Source organism: Corythoichthys intestinalis, chromosome 7 (genome assembly GCF_030265065.1).
Source record: "Corythoichthys intestinalis isolate RoL2023-P3 chromosome 7, ASM3026506v1, whole genome shotgun sequence".
In the NCBI taxonomy this organism is placed as follows: domain Eukaryota; kingdom Metazoa; phylum Chordata; class Actinopteri; order Syngnathiformes; family Syngnathidae; genus Corythoichthys; species Corythoichthys intestinalis.
The window spans coordinates 59,044,617-59,064,545 of NC_080401.1; the positions used below are offsets into that span (position 1 = coordinate 59,044,617).

The 19,929-nt window shown below is 38.2% G+C and overlaps 1 protein-coding gene across 3 annotated transcripts in view; it reads right to left on the minus strand.

Annotated features, from left to right (window-relative positions):
* The window catches only part of cherp (calcium homeostasis endoplasmic reticulum protein), a 39,874-nt gene that overhangs the window by 17,069 nt on the left and 2,876 nt on the right, over positions 1–19,929 (minus strand). For 2 of the 3 annotated variants that reach the window (XM_057842013.1, XM_057842012.1), the window contains exons 2-9: positions 19,095–19,268; positions 15,361–15,399; positions 12,668–12,840; positions 9,177–9,314; positions 8,963–9,114; positions 2,411–2,522; positions 2,252–2,341; positions 1,820–1,982 (exon numbers count right to left, since the gene is read on the minus strand). In XM_057842013.1, coding sequence (XP_057697996.1) covers positions 1,820–1,982; positions 2,252–2,341; positions 2,411–2,522; positions 8,963–9,114; positions 9,177–9,314; positions 12,668–12,840; positions 15,361–15,399; positions 19,095–19,268 — 1,041 coding nt within the window. The remainder of the gene's footprint in view (positions 1–1,819; positions 1,983–2,251; positions 2,342–2,410; positions 2,523–8,962; positions 9,115–9,176; positions 9,315–12,667; positions 12,841–15,360; positions 15,400–19,094; positions 19,269–19,929) is intronic. The other variant, XM_057842014.1, reaches the window with a different exon arrangement.

Consider the following 19,929-nt stretch of genomic DNA (forward strand, 5'->3'; position numbering starts at 1 on the left):
TAACTGAAATTCAACAGGAAGTGACCTGTACTTGCTCCAAAATCAACAGGAAATGACATGGAATCGCCAAAAATGAACTTGTTGCCTGGCATTGATGGCCGTTGGAGGCCATTTTGAGTCACTTCCTTTTCATTTAAGGGCATTCTTGAGTCACTTCCTTTTCAGTTACCCCAAATCAACAGGAAGTGACCTGGAAACTGCCCCGAAATCAAGAGGAAATGATGTGGAAAGCCCCAAAAATCAACTCGTTGGCTCCCATTTTGAGTCACTTTGAGGCATTCTTCAGTCACTTCATTTTCAGTAACATAAATTCAACAGGAAGTGTCCTGTACATGCCCCAAAATCAACAGGAAATGACATGGAATCCCCAAGAATGAACTTGTTGCCAGGCATTGATGGCCATTGGAGGCCATTTTGAGTCACTTCCTTTTCATTTAAGGGCATTCTTGAGTCACTTCCTTTTCAGTTACCCCAAATCAACAGGAAGTGACCTGAAACTGCCCCAAAATCAAGAGGAAATGATGTGGAAAGCCCCAAAAATCAACTCGTTGGCTGCCATTTTGAGTCACTTTGAGGGCATTCTTCAGTCAATTCCTTTTCAGTAACACAAATTCAACAGGAAGTGACCTGCAAATGCCCCATAATTGGCAGGAAGTGACCTGTAAATGCCCCAAAATCAACAGGAAATGACATGGAATGAACCCAAAATGAACAAGTTGCCTGGCATTGGCTGCCACTGTCGGCCATAGACCTCCAATCTGGCAACACTGGGTGGGGGTAACCCTAGAGCTGTCCCGACTAGTCAACATAGTCGACGTCATTGATGACGTAAATCCGTTGACGAGCACAACATCCCGTCGACGGTTGATGAAGGGTTAAAAAAATATATGCGTGGAAAGTTCAGAATGTCGGATGCTCTGTATACAAGCGGGGAAAGCGGCACAAAGCCAAAAAAAGCGCACCGGAGTGTCCAAAAAATTGACTTATTTCAAAGAAACAAAGGAGGGTACACTCTTCTGTCCTGTCTCTTCAATGCCAAGCTTGGCTGCACGTCGGCCGTGAATAAACACCTTAAGCGCCGTCACCCAGTTTGTAAATTTTTGGGTTTTTTTCATTTTTTGTACACCAGAGGGTGCTGTCGCCTTACTAAATACTAATGTTTCATTGACAATGGGCCTATAAGTGCTATTAGTATTGTTCTTAATGCTAACTGGAAGGTTTATTTCATGTTATGGTTTATTTTATGGTATAGAAAATTATATAAGGTTAAAAGGTCAAATATATACATTATATACAGTGATTGCACTCAAGGGAGAAATTGTCAATGATAAGGTAATAAATTAAGGTAAAGGCAATTCATATAGGCAATTCATTGATATCTAAATAAGATTTAAAAGGAAAAAGTTGAAAAGTTTTTGTTAATTTCTAATTGTGTTGTTTTATTTGTGTGCACCGTAGCTCTCACAGTGTGATTACATCAAGGATGGAATAAAAGTTGTAAACCATCAGTTTAAGAGACCATCTTTTCAATCGGGACGCTACAATAGTTAATTCTATCAGCATTTGAACTCATTGTTTATTTGTGATTTATTATTGTTATTTACGTGTTTATTTGTACTTTAATAAATAATTTAAGTGTTCCAATATGTTTTTTGTGAATTGATAAGCGTCAATAAAAATTTCATTGCTAGTTAAAAAAAAAAAAACTTTTTTTTAATTAATTATTAGATTAGTTGACTAATCGTAAAAATAGTCGGCTGACTAATCGGGAGAAAATTAGTCGTTTGGGACAGCCCTAGGTAGCCCAAAAAAATATCACCTGCTTGCGCGGGGACAGGCTTTTCGGCCTCGGCGGCCGGCGCGGGTTTCTTCTTGAGGCTGGCTACAAATTCTTCGTGTTGGTTCTTGAGGACTTGGACCTGCTGCTGGAAGGCCAACTGGATGGGCTGGACCACACTGGCGTACTCGGTGATCAGCGACGCCTACGAAACAGAAGCCGTATAACCTCAAATCAAGGCTGGACCATTCAAGCGTATTAGCAAGGGTGCCATTGGCTTCACATTGCATAGTTTTAAGCTTCAGCACTACTTGATATTTCAATTCAAAAATAAGGTGAGTAGGGTTTATTTCTGATATTTTTTTTGTATTGTAGTTGCTTGTGTTTGGAGACTTGACTTCTGGCACTTTTAGTTTCTTTCCCTACCAGCCTACCCTAACCATACCCTACCTACCTACCTCCGCCACTGCTTACCTGATATTGTCCCAGACCAAGAGCTGGATTCTGTAGTTGCTGAATAGTCTCCTCATCAAAGTATCCGTTCTTCTCCCAGAGCTGCAACAACTGCCGACAACAAAGTTACAAAGCTACATTACAGTAATCGCTGACTTTTCCGCAAAGGTTAGCCGTTACCCTGGTGATCTTCTGCTGCTTCTCCTCCTCCACGGCCAAGAAGCTAGTGCAGTAGATGGGGACCACCACCTTCTGCAGAGCTGCCAGCAAGTCCTTCTGCTGCTTGCGCTGGCTGCAAAGACGACGCAAAGCATTGAGCGAACAAAATGTAGCGCTAGCGCTGCGACAATTCATCGATTAACTCGAGTGAGTAATAAGATTAGAAAAAAAGCTTTGAAACAAATTTTGCTGCTTGGACAATTCCTTTAATCAGAGCGCCGTTGTCATGGTTTGTTTTGAAAGGGTTTGCATTTAGTTTGATTCATTTGGGCGAATACACTGCCCTCTAGCGGCAACAGTGAATATGAAATACAACCCCTGGCAAAATGTATGGAATCACCAGTCGCGGACGAGCACTCAGACATTTTATTAATTGTAGAACAAATTCGGATAAAAAGCTTGAAAAAAATAATGAACTAGTTCAAAAGTGCAACTCTTTAGCATTCAGAAACATGAAAAGAAATGAATAAAAAACATAGTGGTGGTCAGTAAATGTTACTTTTATAGAGCAAATGCAGGGAAGTACATAAAGAATCACTCCATTCTGAGGAAAAATATATGGAATCATGAGAAACAAACAAAGAAATAACAATCAAAACACATCTCTAGTGTTTAGTTGCACCACCTCTGGCTTTCATGATAGCTTTCAGTTTCTTGATGAGTGACAAACAGTATTCTTCATCAGTTTGGTGCCAGAACATCCTTGCAGGTCGACTTTTTTTTTTTTTTTTCAATTTCCACCACAGGTTTTCAATAGGGTGAAGATCTGGGCTATTTGCTGGCCATGACATTGTGTCAAGTTAAAAAATAGACCCTTAGGTAGACATTTGTAAAATTACCCAAAAATAAGGAGAGAAGACAATCAGTTTTCTTGGCCAAGGAGAGCAAAGAGGGACTAGACAGAGGAATGCTAGATTACGCTGTATCGTCACCAAAATTGATCTAAGGAAAAACCTTCCTTGCTCTTTTTATTAGGGGTTTGTCCTAACACAGAAAGGGTGCCGCCCTGAAGGGAGGGGGAAAGCAAGCTGGAGACACCCATGTGATTTTGGTTTGCTATGTGTGAGCATGTAGGTGGAACTAACTAAATACACGTGTGTAAGCAAGGGCACAGGTCAAGTGGTCATCAACATCATTTGGGAGGGTCTTAGCTTTCATATGAGCCATTTCTGAAACCATTTCAATCATTAAAAGTCAGGTTATTAAGCAATTGTTTCTATGGATAAGCGACAAGACTTGTCAGGGACTTTATGTGGCGCAGTGGTGCAAAATCCCTTCTGCAGTCTGTGCAAACCTGGTGAAAAGTTACAGGAAATGTTTGACCTCTTTAATTGTAAGCAAAGGCAGTTGAACCAAATATTGACATTGATTTTCTCAGGTGTTCAAATACTTATGTGCAGCAGTATAACACAAATAAATTTGTAAAAAAAAATCATACTGTACACTTTGATTTCTGGATTTTTTTTAAAATAGATTCTCTCGCATGGACGAGCACCTACCATGAAAATGTCAAACCTGTCAATCATTTCTAAGTGGGAGAACTTGCAAAATCGCAGGGTGTTCAAATACTTATTTTCCCCACTGTATACAAGTCACTTTTATATACAGTCAACAACATTCTGAATAACTGTATGGAATGCTAACGTTACATGACGCATACACTACAAACTGAGAACGTGCCCGGTATGTTATCGTAGCATACTATTATGAGTTATTCATATAACTATAGCATAAAGAACATGCTAACAAGTTTACCAAACCATCAGTGCCGAGCCAAATCACTAAATCCAACTAAATCTTCATGTATAACACCATTTACCATCCTCAACACTCAAACACAAGCTTTGAGCGCCCTCTTGTTGTTCAAAGTGATATAACATGTAAAGTGAAATATTAATGTGTTAATAAGTTCACACACAAATCGCTACGGAGTATAAATCGCTATGAAAAAAACTTAGGGCTGCAGCTATATTTTGGTAATCGATTAATCTATCAATTAGTCTGATAATTGAGTCATCGGATTACGAACATTTAATGCGTTGCAGAGTACATTTTACGATATGTATAACAAGTGTTTATGGTTGCAATAATATATATTTTGGCTTGCCAAGATTACTTTCAAAAGAACATTAAATGCAAATCAATACAAAATTAAATTCCCGAGTTTCTTCAAACCATGAGGAATTGCACTTTTATTTAAAAATTACAATACCTGATTTTAGCCTAAAAATATGATCTAAGCACAAAGAACAATTGCAAAGCAAAAGTCCGCTAGCTTAAATGCTAACTTTTTTTTTTACAACGCTCTATGCGCTAAACAAATCATTCAAAAAAATATTCTCACAAATAACTGCTAAGTACAGTATACTTCTAAACTAAATAACAAATGTAAAAAACATACTAGCTCAAACAAAAACACACCTTACGTTGGTCTTAACCGGCAGCAGATGGATTCAACCATGTTAGACGAGTCATGGCATATTTACGATATCCCAAAAAAAAAAAAAAAAAAAAAAAAAAAAAAAAAATCTGGTTCTAATCACGTCAAAAACCAATTGCAACGCAAAAGTTAGCAAGCTTAAATGCTATAAAATGCTTTTTTTTTTTTTTTTTTTTTTTTTTTTACAATGCACTTAACAAATCGTTCAAAAACATATTCCCACAAAAAATTGCTAAGTATACTTCTAACCTCAATAACAAATGTAAAAACAAACATTAGCTCAAACAAAAACATACCTTACGTTGATCTTAACAGGGAGCAGCTGGATTCACCCGTATAAGACAAGTTATGGCATATTGACTGTTGCCACTAGAGGGCAGTGTATCCATCCACGATAATTAAATAAAAAAATTTGTATCTAATCACGACAAAAAAACAATTGCAACTAGGGCTGCAGCTATCGATTTATTTTAGTAGTCGATTAATCGATGAACTAGTTAGTTCGAGTAATCAGATACGGAACTGAGCTGAGCCTCAAACGGTATTAAAAAAAAAAGTTTAAATGAGGATCTATGTACAACAAAAGAACAATTGGCTAACTTACGTAGCAAAAGTGCACTAGCTTAAATGCTAACGTTTTTATGTTTTTTTAAAAAAAATTTTTTTAAACAATATTCTTAACAAATGGTTCAGACACATATTCCCACAAAAACAGCTAAATATACCTATAAACTTAATTGTGAATGCATTAAAAAACATTAGCTCAAACAAAAACTTAGCTTACATTGGTCTTAACAGGGAGCAGTTGGATTCAGCCATGTGAAATGAGGCAGACCAGAGGGCAGTGTATCCATCCTAATCAATAAAACTAAATGCAAACACTTTCAAAACAAACCATTAAAACGCCACTTTAATTAAACGAATACTCGAAGCAATAAAATTTAATTTGAATATTTTTTTCTAATCGAATGCTCGAGTTAATCGATTAATCGTTGCAGCACTAATTGCAACGCAAAAGTCCACTACCTTAAATGCTATAAAATGCTAACGTTTTTTTTACAATGCTCTTAAATAATTGTTCAAAAACATTCCCACAAAAAAACTGCTAAATATACTTCTAAACTAAATAACAAATGTAAAAACAAACATAATAGCTCCACCAAAAAACAGACCGTATGTTGGTCTTAACAGGGAGCAGCTGGATTCAGCCATGTTAGACGATTCACTGAATATTCACATATTCACTGTTGCTACTAGAGGGCAGTGTATCCATCCGCGACATTAAAAAAATAAATAAATAAAAAATCTGGCTCTAATCGCGACAAAAAAGAAATAGCAAAAGTCTGCTAGCTTAAATATTATAAAATGCTAACTTTTTTTTTTTTTTTTTTTTACAATGTTCTCAACTAATCATTCAAAAACATTCGCACAAAAAAAAGCTAAATATACTTCTAAACTAAATAACAAATGCAAAAACAAACATAAGTGCAAACAAAAACATACGTTAAGTTGGTCTTAACAGGAAGCAGCTGGATTCAGCCATGAGAGCCTTGAAAGGTTGAAAAGTGCTATAGACCCTACTCACCTACGTCACAAAATGACGTGTCGCTGTATCCGGCCGCCATATTGTCCGTATTTTTTAGACCTATTCTCATTGTTTTAAATTTGTCGTGCAAGTTATAGAGCAATTCATGGAAGCCCATGGAAACTCATTGGATGCGTTGCATAAAAGGCGTTATGTGGAAAAGCTTCAGTTTATCCATTCGCCAGATCCATATTTGATGCCTAAATCGATGTTTTTCGACCCGCTGTCTTCGCCGTCTTTGCCTGACATCTGCTAGCTACCCTGATATTTACAACTATCTTGTCCACATAAAATCAGCCTATTCTCACGAAAGTTTGAGAAACTTTAAGAGCTTGGAGGCTTATAAATACTTCGTTGCTGGTTGGGAGAAACAGGTCCTCATCCACGAAAATTCGGCAGGAATCTTGTGCTCGGGAAGGTGAGTTACGAAATTTTCAATTCAAAATCTTTTGTTCTTGCTAACATCCACTGTCAAGTCTAATGTATTTCATGTCATTTGTCAATGGAGCTAGGGCTTTTAATGTTTATATGGTTTAGCGATAGCACTCTCACTACATACATATATAATATGTAATAAATATGAAGTGCGATAGCACTACTCCAGATTGTCCCTAGTTGAATTTATTTTTTGGCTTTTGACCTCAATAGTGAAATTGTAAATTAATTGTATGACAACTGTCTGATTATCCCCTTATAAGTATATATTTTAAGGTAGTTCATTCACAACGTCTGAGTGTATGTTGTCGGCGATTAGCCTAGCAATGATCTTAATTGTGGTTGTCAGCCCAAAACCCTCTAAATATATATTAAATGCATCTTACCAGATATAAAATGACTACTACATAATCTGTGCTAGTCGTTTGGAGCCCAGTTTTCTCGTCGAATTGCAGCAGTCAATCTCGCTCTCCTCTTCGGGTCTCTCAGAATACGGTAAAACTTCAAGTCTCTCCGCCTATCTTCTCTGTTTTTGCAACCGACCGCCACACACGACTTCACCATTTTGATTATTAATGTTAACGAGCAGAAAAACATGCCATAATAGGAGGAATTTACGAAGCGCTAATGCATTAACATGACGAGTATACGGGCAACATGGCGCGGGGGCGTGGCTGTGACGTCACGTGAGTAGGGTCTATAACACCAGTTACCATTTGACATGTTAGATGAGGCATGGAATACTCACAATTGCCACTAGAGGGCGGTGTATCAACCCCAATCAATAAAACTAAATGCAATTAAGAACAAAGCATTACGACGTTACTCTAATGCAGTGCTTCTCAATTATTTTCTGTTACGCCCCCCCAAGGAAGACGTAAATGTTTCGCGCCCCCCCCCCAACTCTCTGCCGCCACTGTAAATAGTATCATTCGTCCATATTACTATTATAAGTACGCCTCAGCCTAACATTGTGTCCTTTTTTTTCTATTAAAGAAAAAAAGTAACATAGATCAACTTATAATAAAGTATAACTTTTTTAACATTGTGTTGCTTGTAACAGAAAAGACTTAACGCGCATCAATTTGCCTGAAGTTAAAAAAAAAAAAAAAAAAAAAAAAGTCACATCCAAACTGTAAAAATACACTCAAGGTACATTTTTGACCATTTGATACTGAAAAATAAAATGTAATAAAATCAGTAAATAATAACAAATTCAAATTGATTAGAAACATTTACTCTTCAGGACAACATGCCAAAAAATTTGACCGAAAAAAAACAACAAAACTGAATAGAAGGGGGGGGGGGGGGGGGGGGTCTTTGGACAGAAGGAAAGTTTTTATTTTCGCTGATTCACCACAGTGCTCACTGGTTTACTGATATAACACTGACAAAGCGGGACGATTGTGAAAATTGGCAGTATTCGGCACATTTTCGCTGAAAAATAGTCAAGCGGCTTATCAATGAGATTGAGGTCTAATGTCTTTAAGTGGCGTCTTAACTGATTTGGCTTCTCCGCTATAATCATTTTTAGACTCAGTAAACAGTGGTCTTTCCTCATTTTCCACTATATTAAAAGTCAAAGCCAAACGGCCCGAAAAAAGCGCATTCTCGGCGGCCGAGGGAGAACCGTAGGTGAGGGCGGTGGTCGTGACGATCCCAAGCCGAAAACTGCACTTCTCGGCCGGACACGTGAGAACCGAAGAAGACAGTGGGTCGCTGCGTGAGTCCAGCTCTGCACGAGTCTCTTCCGTGTGCTCTTGCTTACTTCAAAAATACTGCACGCACTTTGAAAATGAGAGCGCCACTGCCACCCACGGAGTGGATGTGCAAGTACACTTTATTCTAGTACGGCAAAAAAAAAAAAAAAAAAAAGCATGTTCCCCGAGGTCACTCGCGCCCCCCCTGGCATCGCTCTGTGCCCCCCTGGGGGGGCGCGCCCCACCATTTGAGAAGTACTGCTCTAATGAAATGAATCCTCGAAGCAGCAAAATTTGATTCGAAGCTTTTTTTTCTGATCGAATTACTCGGCGAGACTGCCATGGTTACCTACCAGTGATGCAGCACGTCATTGGTCAGGTAGATGAGATGGAGGCGGAGCTCAAAATGCGCTTCCTCGGCGGTGATGCGGTTGCGAAGGTGCGAAGTCATCAGTTCGCAGTGCTGCGGCGTCTTGGCGTTGTTGAACATCCAGTTCTTACCGGCCTACGGTGACACGACCACGTTGAGACAGTGACGTCGCCGACCGACCAGATGCCGCTGCTTACCGAAATGGCGTCTTTGGTACAAGTCTCGATGATGGGCTGTAGTAGGTTGTCCATTTCGGTGATGTCCAGGTTGGTCTCTGAGATCAATTTTTCGATCTGACGCTCGGCTGCCGTCGCGATGGCCGTGCTCACTTGTTCCTACAAACATTTGTTCAAGTTGAAACGTCACCCTCGCAGGAAAAATCATTTCCCTCGTTGGCCGCCAGTGACAGTTACAGACTTGAAGGGGGGAGGCGAATGACTATGAGTCACTTCATGTTGATTTCTAGTACATTTGGAACAGAAATGCCCCAAAATCAACAGGAAGTGACCAAAAATCAATGTGTGTAATTGTTGTATCGCTTTATCTTTAGATCATTGTAGTATCATGATGTACAGGAGGTTCCCACCATAGGCGGAGTTTGACTTTTTTTTTTTTTTTTCTTTGGGGGGGGGGGGGGGGGGGGCAAAACATGTTGATGACCCCAAAACTCAGTGTCAGCAATAAAATTAACTTACAAGAATATAATAAGTTGAAAATGAACTTTTTTTTTTGTTTCCCATCATTCTTGAGGGGAATTCTAAATCAGGCTGGTTAGGCAATACTTTTTGCCAAGATTGTCATCCATTGAATATGGTACGCCCGTCGGTGTCGTGCCAATGTAGTTACCCCAGTCAAAATTTTTATCCCCTGGGCAGAGCCGTACGGAGGTAAATTTGTGTCTTTATTATTCAATCCAAAAAAAAGTTGATTCAAGCAAAATATATATTTTCAACCAAAAAAGTTGCTTCTATCAAAAAAAAAAAAAAAAGTGTTGGAATGCAAAAATAAATTTGAAACTTAAAAAAAAAAAAAATGCATGTGAAAGCTATTTTTCTATTATTGATTTTTTTTTTTTTTTAATTGAATCAACTTTTTTTTGATTGATGTAATGTTGATTTGCGTTTGGGCCACATTTTGGACACTTTTGTCTTGTATAAAGTAAGTTGTTTCAAAAATACAGTGGTACCTCTACATACGATCACTTCGACACACGATCTTTTCGACATCCGACGTAAAATTTGAGCCGCCATTTGTTTCTACATCCGACGAGTTGCTCGAAATACGACGACATGACAGCACTGCAAACGAACGCACGGTGGATTTTCTTGTGTGAGAAATCAACACAGTTTTCAAAAAAAGTTGATACAGTTGGAGAAACAAGGAAAAAAGTGATGCTTACCTTTGAAATGAAGATGCAAGTTATAGAAAAATATGAGCTTGGTGTGCGCGTCCCTGAACTGGCTCAACAATACAGCTCCATGGTCCTCTTCCGACCACCGTTCGCCACTATTTATAAGTTAAGGTGACAATTATTATTGTGGTAACATTGCCAAGGAAATCGCCAGCTTCGTCACGTTTTTATCATTTATTTAAGAACTTATCCAACACAAAACGCCCATTGTCTTAAGCAGTTGACTGCTCTCAAGAAAACGAAAGTATTATCTCTACCGCACCGACCTATCTCACCGTGACGTCAGCTTCGCGGTGCGTTCAGGGACAGTAAAAAGTGTCCGCCATATTAGAATCCAATTCGTTACATTATTTACAGGAATAATTATTAATTATTCTTCTTCATATTATATTATTCTAACTTATTTATTTATAACTTATTTGTTTTTCTATGTTTAATTGCCATTTGTAACAGTGCCAGCAGTATTTATTAAGAATTTAGTGTATGTTTTTAGGCTTTGGAACGAATTAATGGAATTATAATGTATTCCTATGGGAAAATCCTGCTCGACATACGACCATTTCGACTTACAAACAAGGTCCTGGAACGAATTAAATTCGTATGTAGAGGTACCACTGTATATGTTTTCAAAAAGAAATATCACTTTCAATTTCAATCTTGAAAAAGTTTTTGAATGCCAAAAAATATTTGAGGCTCAAATATTTGCATTTGAACACTTAATTTTTCATTGAAAAAGTTTTCTTTGATTGAAGCAATCCTTTTTGTGTTTGGGCCATATTATGAGTAGGACATTTGCGTCTAAAACATTTAATCCCCAAAAAGTTGCTTCAATCAGAAAAAATATTTTCAATCAAAGAAAAAAATCATTTAAAAAATAAAGCTGCCCTCCCCTAATTTTTTTTCTTTTTTTTTTTAATTATATGCAAAGCAAATGACCGTCTAAGTTGCTCGTCACATGATCTGTTCAAAAAATAATTTGGACCCATTATAAAAAAATTTTTTTTTCTTCATTTCATTCATTTTTGTTGCAGTTGTATTGCTTTTATATACCGTATATAGACCCTACCCACCGACGTCACAAAACCACGTGCTCGCTGTATGGTTCCGCCCACTTGTCCGTCATTTTGTCTCTGTATTAGCATTGGTTTCAATTGATCGAAGAATTTAAAATGCATTTCATGGAAGACCCGGTGCTTTCTGATGCCGTAAACTCACTGGATGTGTTGCATAAAAGGCGTTATGTGGAAAAGCTTCGTTCTATTCATATTTGATGCCTAAATCGATGATTTTTGACCGGCTGCCTTCGCCGTCTCTGCCTGACCCTGATATTTACAACTATCTTGTCCACACAAAATCAGCCTATTCTCACAAAAGTTTGAAAAACTTTAAGAGCTTGGAGGCTTATAAATGCTACGTTGCTGGTTGGGTGAAACAGGTCCTCGTACACGAAAATTCGGCAGGAATCTTGTGCTCGGAAGGTGAGTTACGAAATTTTCAATTCAAAATCTTTTGTTCTTGCTAACATCCACTGTCAAGTCTAATGTATTTCATGTCATTTGTCAATGGAGCTAGGGCTTTTAATGTTTATATGGTTTAGCGATAGCACTCTCACTACATACATACGTGTATGTTGTCGGCGATTAGCCTAGCAATGATCTTAATTGTGGTTGTCAGCCCAAAACCCTCTAAATATATATTAAATGCATCTTACCAGATATAAAATGACTACTACATAATCTGTGGTAATCGTTTGGAGCCCAGTTTTCTCGTCGAATTGCAGCAGCCCATCTCGCTCTCTCCTCTCCGTGTCTCTCGGAATCCGGTAGAACTTCAAGTCTCTCCGTCTATCTTCTCTGTTATTGCAACCGACCGCCACACACGCCTTCACCATTTTGATTATTAATGTTAACGAGCAGAAAAACACGCCGTAAATAGGAGGAATGTACGTAGCCGTAACAGGTCAACACGATGTGTTGACGGACAAGTGGGCGGCACCAGTCAGGAGAGCGGAGTTGTGACGTCACGTGGGTAGGGTCTATAGGAAAGTCAATTACATGCAATTACACTTTTTGGCCACCAGGTGGGGGGGCTCCCCCCCTTAAAATCCGCTTATGCATAACACTAGCAACTTTTCAGGATGCTCAAATTGTCCCCCCACCAACTTTCAAGCAACCTTATTTGCATTATACAGTGGTATGAAAAAGTCCGCTTATTGTTCCCACCCCGACTGTCAATTGAGTACAACCCTGTGGTCTCCCCCTAGTCAGAGGCGTGTACCTGTCTGAGCGTGTGCAGATGTTGCTCCTGGTGCTGCAGGTTCCACAGACTCTGCTGGATGATGTCATCCATGGTGGGCGTGGCGGGTGTGGAGGCGGAGCCCGGCGGCGCCAACATAGCCACGGGAGGCGGCGGGATGTCCCCCACGTCCAAGGCGCCCGGGTTGTACAGCTCTGCAAAAACGCCGATAACAAGCAGTCTGACTCCTCAAACAAAATGACCGCCTCCGTTTCAAGTCAAATGGACAAAATCGAGAAAAAATAAATTAAAAACTGACCATATTCGATTCAAGTCAAATGAGACAATGTTGAAAAGCTACACCAGGCAATGCCAAAGCGTGATACGCAAGCGCCCTCTGGTGGATCATGGAATTAAATACAAATTCAACTCATCTTTGTTAGCTAGCTTTAGTTTTAGCTTTAGCTTTACATCTACTAAGATTTATTCTTCAACGCATTAAATGTTCCAAATCCGATGACTCGATTGTTCGAGCTAACTACTGTAATTGAAAGATTAATCGATTACTCAAATAATTGACAGCTCCAGCTCTAAAATGGTCCTTCACTGTAATAATTTTGCACTAAAGTCTCTGGTGTGAATTCTGCTGGAAAAACATTATGAGGTATTTTATAACCCCGGTCCAAAAACGACACCTGAGTAAAGGAGAGGCCTGCTGGAGAGACTGTGGAACAAATGGAGCGGACCACTCAAATATATTTTGGAAATGCAATGTTATTCAACTAGGGCTGTCAAACGATTAAAATTTTCAATCGAGTTAATCACAGCTTAAAAATTAATTAAGCGTAATTAATCGCAATTCACTATCATCTCTAAAATATTCAATTTTTTCTGTAAATTATTGTTGGAATGGAAAGATAAGACAAGACGGATATATACATTCAACATACTGTACATAAGTACTGTATTTGTTTATTGTAACAACAAAGCCACAAGATGGCATTAACATTATTAACATTCTTTCTGTGAAAGGGATCCACGGATAGAAAGACTTGTAATTCTGAAACGATAAATGATAGTACAAGTTGTGGTAATTTTATATTAAAATCCCTCTGTATGTTTTCCTTTTAATAAAATTTGTAAAAATTTCAATCAAAAAATAAACTAATAGCTCGCCATTGTGGAAGGTAGTGATTGAAATACGCAACAAGGTGTCAAGGGCGAGTTTTAAATTAATTAGAGATCTAAGATATAAGTTTATCTAGTGCGTTTTGCCCCTCGACTGACGCCGTAGTTTCCGGGTTAATTGTACCTTACGTTCATTTGAGTGCCGCCTTCACAACGTACTAGACCTTTGATACTTTGTACATTGTGACTAAATATTGCCATCTAGTGTATTTGTTGAGCTAAACGAAATGTTTGAATAGAGTTTGACCAAAGTCTGAGTATTATTATGCACAGCTATTTTGATTAAGAATGCCAGTTCTCTTTGCAGTGAGCGCTTTGCTTTTTGTGAACATTTTTTTTTTTTGATAGGAATATTATTTTTGTTGTGCTTCCAGTAAATGATACTACAGCGACTTAACTGTTCTGCCCAAATGCATGATGGGAAGTTGGGCAACCATGACTGTCAGTGGTGGCTGCAAATGGTATATCTTCTCTGCTTTGTGTTCAATACAGGGTGTTAAGAAAGAGATTATCTTCTGTCATTCCTCCCCACAATAGTTATAATTATTGTGGAAGAGATGCCAAAGCTTATGCCAATAAATAGCGCGGCCCCAATGAATGCCTGTGTCCACTCCATTCGCTTGTCTCTGCCTCTTAGCTCTCAATATACATAAAACGGCGCCATTGTAGTCTGTTTGCGGCAATGCGTGAGTGGGTCGTTCCGCGCATGCGTTAAATGAGTTAAATATTTTAACGTGATTAATTTAATTACCGCCCGTTAACGCGATAAATTTGACAGCTCTATATTAAACCCTACTGGACTGAGATTCATAGACACTTGGAGAACATTTTTGGGAAACATAACCTTTTTAAATGTGAATGTCTGTATCTGGGTGATTTGAAATTGGACAATTTGAAAGTTAATGATAAAAAATTGGTGATTATTCTATTAGCAGCCACCAAGAAATCTATTACTAGGAAATGGCTTCAAAAAGAATCACCAACTATTGAGGAATGGATAGATATTGTACATGAAATTTACATAACGGAGAAGCTTTCATATTCACTTATACTGGATATTGATACATCTTATTTGAGATGGTCCAAATGAACTGAGTACGTGAAACCAATTACAGTGGACTTCAATTGACGCCCAAATGAGAAAGTAACTCTTTATTTTGCTGTATAAGAAAACAATAGCTGATGTCCTCCCAAATGTTTTTAGTTATTGTGTGCAATTTAATGTTTTTTTCTTCTGATTCCTTTAAAAGAAAAAAAGTAATGAATCGAGAAATGGATTATCTTCATTCACTATTGTAGGTACAAATTACTGTATATTATTTGTGAGAGGAGAAATTTAAAAAATAAATCAAAAGTCACTCCGGCATACAATTCGCACCCTGGGCCAAACTATGAGGGGGAAAAAATGACTTATAGACTGAGAAATACGGTACATAAAGCAAAAAAGACCAAAAGGAGCAACTGAAAACCATCCAATGAGCCGCCAGGCACACGTTAAAAAGCTCAAACTCGCAATGGATCTGCCGGTTTTGCTTCCAAATAAATACCTTCGGATTTAAACTCCTCCCCATCGCGGGTTGAGGGATCTAAATGGAGAAGAACCACATTTTAATGCAAACCCCGCAAATCCACAAACGAGGACTGCCACCATCGATCGACAGTGAAACCGTCATCAAACCGATCGACAACTATTTTTGATAGTCGATGAATCGTTTGGTGAGCTTAGCTTTTAAACTACCAAATCCTCTTTTGGGAGTCTCTTGAGCCCCAAAATCGTCAGGAAGTGACCTAGAAATGCCCCAAAATTAACAGAAAGTGACCCAAAATCAACAAGAAATAAGCTGAAATGCCCCAAATAAAATCAATGGCTGTCATTGATTTGACAGCCATTTTATTTTGAGTGACGGAAGGTGAATGAACATTTGTCACTTCCTCTTGATTTTAGTGCATTAACAAGTCACTTCCTATTCATTTTGAGTCACTTCTTATTCATTTTCGGAGCTTCCCGGGTAATTTCCTGTTCAAAATCAACAGGAAGTGACCCAGAAATGCCCCAAAATTAACAGAAAGTGACCCAAAATATACAAGAAATAAGCTGAACTCGACAGCCATTGACATCCATTTTATTTTGAGTGACGGAAGGTGAATGAACATTTGTCACTTCCTGTTGATTTTAGTGCATTAAGTCACTTCCTATTCATTTTGAGTCACTTCTTATTCATTTTCGGAGCTTCCCAGGTAATTTCCTGTTCAAAATCAACAGGAAGTGACCCAGAAATGCCCCAAAATTAACAGAAAGTGACCCAAAATATACAAGAAATAAGCTGAACTCGACAGCCATTGACATCCATTTTATTTTGGGTGACAGAAGGTGAATGAACATTTGTCACTTCCTGTTGATTTTAGGGCATTAACAAGTCACTTCCTATTCAGTTTGAGTCACTTCTTATTCATTTTCGGAGCTTCCCGGGTAATTTTCTGTTCAAAATCAACAGGAATTGACCCAGAAATTCCCCAAAATCAACAGGAAATGAGCTGAAATGCCTAAAAATGACTGTCATTGACAGACATAAACATCCATTTCATTTTGAGTGATAGGGGATGAATGAACATGGTTCACTTCCTATTCTTTTTTTGACCTTCCCGGGTAACTTCCTGTTTAAAATCAACAAGAAGTGATCTGTAAGTGCCTCAAAATCAACAGGAAGTGACCCAAAATCAATTGGGAATGACTTGAAATCCGCCAAAAATCAACTCATTGACAGCCATGTTTTTCCGTTTCGAGTGACAGGGTGTGAATGAACATGGGTCACTTCCTGTTCAAAATCAGCAGGAAGTAATCTGTAAATGCCTACAGATTTACAGTAAGTGACCCAGAAATTCCCCAAAATCAACAGGGAATGACCTGAAATGTCCCAAAATGAACTCATTGGCTGTCATTGACGTCCATTTCCTTTTGACTGAGAGGAGGTGTGTGAAAGAATATTTTATTCATGCTTATAAAACATAAATGCTGTGATACTATATTCATTTGTGCTGTGACTGTATCTATTCATGTTTGTGTGCTCTACCTATTTCTTTGAACATAATACAAAGGGTTTCTGTGGACTGTCTTATCTGATTTTACTCCCCCTCGTAACAGCTAGCAATAGTTTTCCAAGGTCGTAACTCACGATGTTTTTAGGCTAAAAATCACCAGAGGTGGGCTGAAATTAAGTTACGGTTTTGCTTTCATAGTAGGTATCGTTTCATAGTAAGCAACGCCCTTTCAACAAGCATATGTAAACCCTTGACTTGTGTATTCTCTTTGTACTCCTGCGTGTTCACTAGAGCTGGGAATCTTTGGCCACCTAACGATTCGATTACGATTACGATTCAGAGGCTCCGATTCGATTATAAAACGATTATTGATGCACTCCCCTCCTTTTTTTTTTTTTTAAATTGTTTTCTACATTAGTTCCAAAATTGTTCAAAAATACTCTCAGGCTAAACCAAACTAATATTTCAGTATCAAGTTAACATATAGCACTAAACAAATATACAAAAATAACAGTAAATAAAAAACTCCAGTCCCCATTCTGTATCAGTAGCTTTAAACTACTTTCAATTAATTTAATGTTGTGAATCAACCGTTAAAGTTGTTAAAATTGCTCCTGTTATTCCATAATTTCTCTTTGTCTACTTTCGACATGTGAAAGTACGCCCCAAAATCAACAGGAAATGAGCTGAAATGCCTAAAAATGAACTCAATGGGTGTCATTGACAGACCTGGACATCCATTTTGTTCTGAGTGACAGGGGATGATAGAACATGGGTCACTTCCTGTTCATTTGGAGTCACTTCCTATTCATTTTTTTTACCTTCTCAGGTCATATGCTGCTCAAAATCAGTAGGACGTGACCAAAAATGCTCAAAAATCAACAGGAAGTGACCCAAAATCAACATAAAATGAGCTGAAACGCCCCGAAATGAACTCATTTGCTGTCGTTGACAGCCATAGATATCCATTTCCTTTTTGACTAAATGGGGGTGAATGGGCATGGGTCACTTGTTCATTTTGAGTCATTTCCCATTCGTTTATGGACCTTCTCTGGTCATTTCCTGCTCAAAATTAATAGGAAGTGAAATTAAAATTGACAGGTCATGAGCTGAAATGCCCTAAAATGAATTGATTTGCTGTCATTGACAGCTATTGATGTCCTTTTTATTTCGACTGAGAGGGGGTGAATGACGAAGGGTCACTTCCTGTTGATCTTGGGGCATTTAAAGGTCACTTCCTGTTCATTTCGAGTCACTTCTTATTCATTTTTGGACCTTCTCGGGTCACTTTCTGTTCAAAATCAGCAGGTAATGTACCTGCCCCAAAATCAACAGGAAAGAACCTGAATGAGCCTAAAATTAACTCATTGGTTGCCATTGATGGCGACAGTGATACAAGTGATGAGCAGACGAATGATTGGATGCCACATGATTGGACATAATCCCCATTTTGTTCATTTTTGGGGGGGTAAAAGAATAATAAATAAATATTCTTTAATTTCTAATTTTTATTTTAAACTTTTCAATTTTAATTGAGTATTTTTTTTTTAAATATTCTAAATTAAAAACGGGGAAAACATTGTAAAATGTTCCTACTTTTAATATGGACAAAACTGGAAAAAGTTGAATAGGCATTTTTCAGTGTTATTATTCATAAAATAAATTTTAAACTAAAAAATAAAAGGCAAATTTAATACATATTTTTAAAAAAATAAAAAAATAAAAACATTTCTGAATTTTGTGGTCTTTAATGAATCAGATGATTAATTTTAATTTTGCAAATGTTATTAAAAAATTAAATGAAAATAAGAAAAAAAATTCTCTGCTTCCTGTAGTCCTCCATTAAAACATTTATTCCCTTTTTAAATGCAGTTTAATCACATTTTCTTGATATTAAAAAAAAAAAAAAATCTTATTTTTCGTTTTAAAAAAAATGGGAAAAACTGTTGATTCTGATTTCTGTAGTCCTCAATAAAAATTAAAAAAAAACATTAAAAAGGAAAATGTCTTCATGATGAATCAAAACAAAATATTTTTTGCTTCAGATCTACCTAAAATAATTTTGCCTCGAGCAATGAAACGGTTAATAACTAAATAATATGAATTCAACAGGAGCCCAATGCAACAATTATCGGTGATTAATCAACTATCAAAAAAGTTTGTGGCAGCCCTACCGCAAACGTGACAAACAAGTGAGCGACACTCCCAGTGAGCGAATGGCGCCCTCCGGGGGAATACGTACGCTGCTGCTGCGCCTGTGCTAGCTTGCACTTGTAGTAGTTGAAATAGTCGCCGCCGAACAGGAAGGAGAACTTGGTGTTGTCCTTCTGCTTGTCCATGGTCATCTTCTCAAACTCGGGACCGTTGCGAGCCACGAACTGGGCGAGCTTGTCGATCACGTTGCGCAGCTCTTGATCTGCGAAGAAAATCCACGTGAATGAATATTAGAGATAGGAGGATACACTTCAAGTGCCTATGACATTAAAAAGCATGTTTATTTCACGCTGGATTTTATGCTCCTGAATGAAATGGACGGCTTGGATGTGTGTGGAAGCAATCAATTTATTTGTTCAATTTTTTTAATCCTGCGCCATGAAAAAGAGTGACTACCTGGATTGAGGAAGAATGCGAATGTGATGTCATAAGGCTAATCATCTTCAGTATACAGCCTATAGTACAGTATGCAGAACGACTGCGAATTCAGCTGATTTTGCGGATTATTTCATTTAATCTTTGCATCAGGCCAGCCCAATGTGCTGCAGGCTTTTGTTGCTGCACCAGGGAGAGGCGTGTGAGCCTTTTTGGGTTTAAAAGAGTTCCCGGTCACCGTGGAGATGGCCAAAACAAGTCCAACAATTGTGGGAGTATTGGACCGATGAGGAAGTGCGTAAACTACGTCTTTTGTAGTATGTCAAATACTGGGATCATGGCACATGTTTTAATAAGGTGGTGGCTTGCATTTCGTGGATGACAATGCTCCCTGTCCACTGAGAAGGCCACTCGGCCGACGACCTGCAGCTTGTCACACACCACGGTCACTTCCACCCCCTCGGTCCTCTTGGTGTGCCCGCCAATAG